The 4,237-nt window shown below is 40.8% G+C and overlaps 1 protein-coding gene across 1 annotated transcript; it reads right to left on the reverse strand.

Moving 5' to 3' along the window:
* Positions 1–1,441: 1,441 nt before the first annotated feature.
* Positions 1,442–3,926, reverse strand: adipoqb (adiponectin, C1Q and collagen domain containing, b). The gene is made up of 3 exons (XM_084121125.1): positions 3,869–3,926; positions 3,269–3,564; positions 1,442–2,087 (listed from the first exon to the last, which is right to left on the reverse strand). The coding sequence occupies exons 2-3, from the start codon at positions 3,561–3,563 to the stop codon at positions 1,549–1,551; spliced, it is 834 nt and encodes a 277-aa protein (XP_083977251.1). The 5' UTR covers position 3,564; positions 3,869–3,926; the 3' UTR covers positions 1,442–1,548.
* Between the last annotated feature and the right edge of the window lie 311 nt (positions 3,927–4,237).

Below are 4,237 nucleotides of genomic sequence, written 5' to 3' on the forward strand. Positions count from 1 at the left end.
GTTCACTGTACTATACTTTTTTTTATGTAGTTGCAAAATGTATCTGCAGTGTTTATATATTGATTGGCTGTGTATCTGAAAGCATTGTTTGATTTTCTCTACAGGTGAAATGGTTTTGAGGCAATTTGTTATTTGAGGAGACAGCCATTTGTAGCGGTGTCAGAAACCATAATGACCATTTTTAAGTGCACTCAATTCCAAAAGTTGTTATATTTCATTTGAATTACGAGTTTAACAGTTTATTGTGTGTAAAAAATAGCAATGCTGGCATACTAAATGAATAAATAAATAAACAGCTATACATACATGTATACATACACACTGAGCGTGACACGATAAAGCTAAGCGAATCGCTGACGAACTGAGCTACAGCTACAGCTGTCATGTGTGTGTCATAGTGTCGGCCCAGATACGGCCCACATCTGGTACGCATGGAATAAATATGTTCTCAGACACCAACGATTAAAATAACTCAACATCCATTCTCTTCTCTCTTCTGGAATTCCTTTTCTTCTGTGTTTTATACAGGTTTTCAAAACAGCGGCACCACTCTCACACTTTTGTGCAACAGCAGCGGCTCGGGTAAGCTCAAATCTAATTGGACGGCTCGTTTTATCGCGGGGCGACGGGGGAAAAAATCGACACACTAGCCCAAAAAAAAAAACCTTGCTTTGTCGCGCTGCGATTGATCCACCTGGTGTGAATAGCTCTTAGGGATCTATTGTTTCGACTCAAGAGCGTCATCGCGACGTACATTTACGCTGTTTAATCACGCTCAGTGTGAACGGACCTTAACTCTGAGTATTAGTTCAGTATTAGTAGACTGTCAGGAGTAGGGTTAGTAGAGTAAGTTATACTAAGTAGAATGTCTGCTGGGCAACCATCAAAATAAAGTTTTAGTAGATATTAAGCAGACAGTCTAGTAATAATCAACTAATCCTCTAATGAGACTTAAGCCCTATTCGCACTGGATTAGTATTATCTGGGGACCTCGTGTGATTTAGAAATGACCCCTTGGTCTGGTAACAATATATATATTTATTTATTTTTACTTTGATTTTACGAGGGTTACCCAGTGCCACTATAAACTCGACAACTCATCAACAATTTTTCAATTTCGAGTCATTTGGCACTCAGTTACTATGGAAAAGCAGAAACTCTTTAATATTCACATCATCACACAAGCATTCTATAAAGAAAAAAAGAGGATTCATTATATCTGAAGCTCTGTAGACATATCAATACAAATGATTTCAAATGTCATGCAAACTGAAGCATATCTCCCACTCGCTGCATCGGGGGAGTTAAAAAGCACTTACTAAAAATAGCCAAACAAATTAATTTTACAGGAGTGTCAAACTCAGCTCCTGGAGGGCCACAGTCTTGCAGAGTTTAGTCCCAACCCTGTGTCAACACATCTGTAGTTTTTAAATAAGCCTGAAGGACTTGATTATCTAGATCAGGTGCATTTCTTTAGGGTTGAAGCTAAACTCTGCAGGGCTGTGACCCTCCAGGAACTGAGTCTGACACCCCTGATTTAGGATCTTGTCAACGTCTCCGTGCAGGAGTAGGAATAGCAGGATACAGGAGAAAACCAGAAAAGGTGGAGTCGTTGGTATTATCTGCATACACTCCCCCAAAGCTCTCGTCTCCATAGACCTGCAGCCATACCTCATCTTCTGCCTCTAAACGCAAGATAACAGAACCTGATGCCTGGTCCACATTGCTTTCCTGGTACTGGTCATAGGTAAACATGATAGCCTTGTCATTCTTGTAGAGACCGACTTTAGCATCTTTAGTGTAGACGGTCAGATGATAAGTGAAGAAGTACACCCCTGGCAGAACGCAGCGGAACTTTCCGGAAACATCATCATAGTGGTGCTGGTCGTTGTAGAAGAACTTGTTGAAGCGGATTGGCACGTTGGTGGTGGGAACAAGTTCTTTGAGACCTACGCTAAAGGCCGAATGGTAAGACAAGGCACTGTCCCCACGGGCTCCTTTCAGACCTGGGTTCCCAGGAAAGCCTCTTGGTCCAGCTGGACCGACATCCCCTTTCTGTCCAGGATCTCCTTTCTCACCTGCTTCACCTACAAAAAACAGACACATTATGTACGGTTGCTGGTGTACATGAACTGGATTGTGACAGCAGAAGATTCATATGTACCGCTGGTTCAACCAGACAAAGTTAGTGTAAATAGCCTTTGCCAACAAAGTGGGCTATTTGCACTCAGCTTACAGTAAATAAACTTCTGTCAGGTCCATTAAGTCAAGAACACAGACAATAAAAATAAATAATTTTTATTGAATATATTGCAAACAAGTTGATGTTCCTGAATTGAAATTTGGCGGTATGGCTCTGTTCAGGGAGTCCTCTGACCTTTCATGAGCACCATGAAATAGCAGAGAGCCAAAGGACAGCAGCAGCAGCAGCATTAGGGAACGCTCACACAGTTTAGGACTGTGAGAGCTAAAATATCCCCCTGTGAACAGAGCAGGCAACATGGCATAACAGCAAATGCCACGTTATGCATAAGGAGGAGCTGGGGAGGTGGCAGGCAGCAGAAGCGAGCAGCAAGCATGTATGAGCAAACTGAATGTGCTTTAAATAGGGCGCCTTGTTTGAGCTTGGCCATTGAGCAGCGAGGGGAGTTAACGAGCTAATGCAGCTCAGCTGGAGCAGATCAGCTGACGGGACAGTGTTGTTAGCAAACAGCATTAGCAGCGTCTTGACTACCTGGCCTGCCAGAACTGACGCTGACGCTCAATTCTGTACATGACAAATAAAGCTTACATTGATTAATTTACACTTTTTTTTTTTTTTTTTTAAGATCTTGTGCATGATTAAATAAATTCAGTTGATTCACTTGCATTAATATAGTCTGATATTTTTTTTTTTCAGCTGCTTTCACAGACTTTCATGGCAGCAGCAGTGTTTTTCTTGACTTGTAAATTTGTTCATAAAACAATTTTTTTTATATTTTCATAAAAATCTCAATCTCTCTTGTAAGGAGTAAATCGAACATGTTTGGTGTGATTAGCTGTTCGTTGTATCAGAAACTCTGGAGTTGACAGAGAATGTTTAAAGTGAGTGTTGTGAAACCGCTGAACCTGATCTGAACCAGGTTGGATTTGTTTGGTTTTGTAAACTCTCAACCAACTCTGAAACTCAGAGTTTGTTCAACTAGCTTTGTGAAACAAGCTATTGGCGAGGTCATCATAGACAGAAGTTAGCAAAGTTCCAAACTGTGTAAAGAGAGTTTACTCTAACCTTTATCTCCTTTCTCGCCCCTCGGCCCATCATGTCCATCTCTGCCGTCTCTCCCAGGTTTTCCACTGTGCCCAGGTGTGCCAGGAACGCCTCCCATCCACATGGCACATGGCTGTCTATCATCAGGTTGACTGACATCTGTCCCCGGACCCTCAGGCTCTTCCACCTCCTCTCCTCCCTCCTCGGCCCCTTCATCCACTGCTATTTGCTCCAAATCTTCCTCTAATAGGTGTTGACCTTGACCAAGTCGTCCAATGAGAAGGATTCCCAATAAGATCTTCCAGAGTAGAGTCATACTGATGTCAAAAAAATATTCAAGAGTTTAAAAGCCATGTTATCCTGCTACAAAAACTATGTATAATACATCTTATATGACACTTGAGATGTCACACTTCACAATTTGTAAATTTTGACTTGTTGTTATGAAGATTGTACAACACAATATAGGCACCCAATCCCTAATCTAAACTGCTTGAAGCAATTGGCTTTGGAAATGCCAAAACATTTTAGTGCCATGTCAAACCAAACATGTTTGACCTTTTCTTTACTGATATAGAGGCATTTTATTAAAGCAAAGTTATGAAAAACTGTCTTTCTTACCTGGTCTGTATGTTCGTGTTCGTCCCTAAAGCACAGAACAGTAAGAACAACCACTGAGCAACACAACTGCCTTTGTTGGAAATGTACTGACATCACTGAGGGCTTTCTGAACTATATTTATCCAAGTCTAAATGTATTTATGGCTTGTTGAACAGCAGGCCACTTAATTCAATCTGATTCTAGTCTGACATAAAGAAGGGCTTCTTTTCTGTTATATTTATTAACACTGGTAACACTTTACAATGAGGTTAATTAGTTAACATTAGTTAGTGTATTACAGTTTTTCTCGATTGCTTAAACACATTTCTTGAAACTATGCCTCGTATTCTCAAAACTATAAACACAAATCCATAACGTCTCACCCAATTC

This window comes from Abramis brama (assembly GCF_963993115.1).
Source record: "Abramis brama genome assembly, chromosome: 7".
NCBI classification, from domain to species: Eukaryota; Metazoa; Chordata; class Actinopteri; order Cypriniformes; family Leuciscidae; genus Abramis; species Abramis brama.

What these genes read in the sequence shown, in the direction of transcription:
- adipoqb (XM_084121125.1), bottom strand. Translation starts at nt 3,563, where the DNA reads ATGACTCTACTCTGGAAGATCTTATTGGGAATCCTTCTCATTGGACGA. An exon ending in GGGCGAGAAAGGAGATAAAG is followed by an intron (nt 2,088 to 3,268) that starts GTTAGAGTAAAC and finishes TGTTTTTTGTAG; the next exon opens with GTGAAGCAGGTGAGAAAGGA.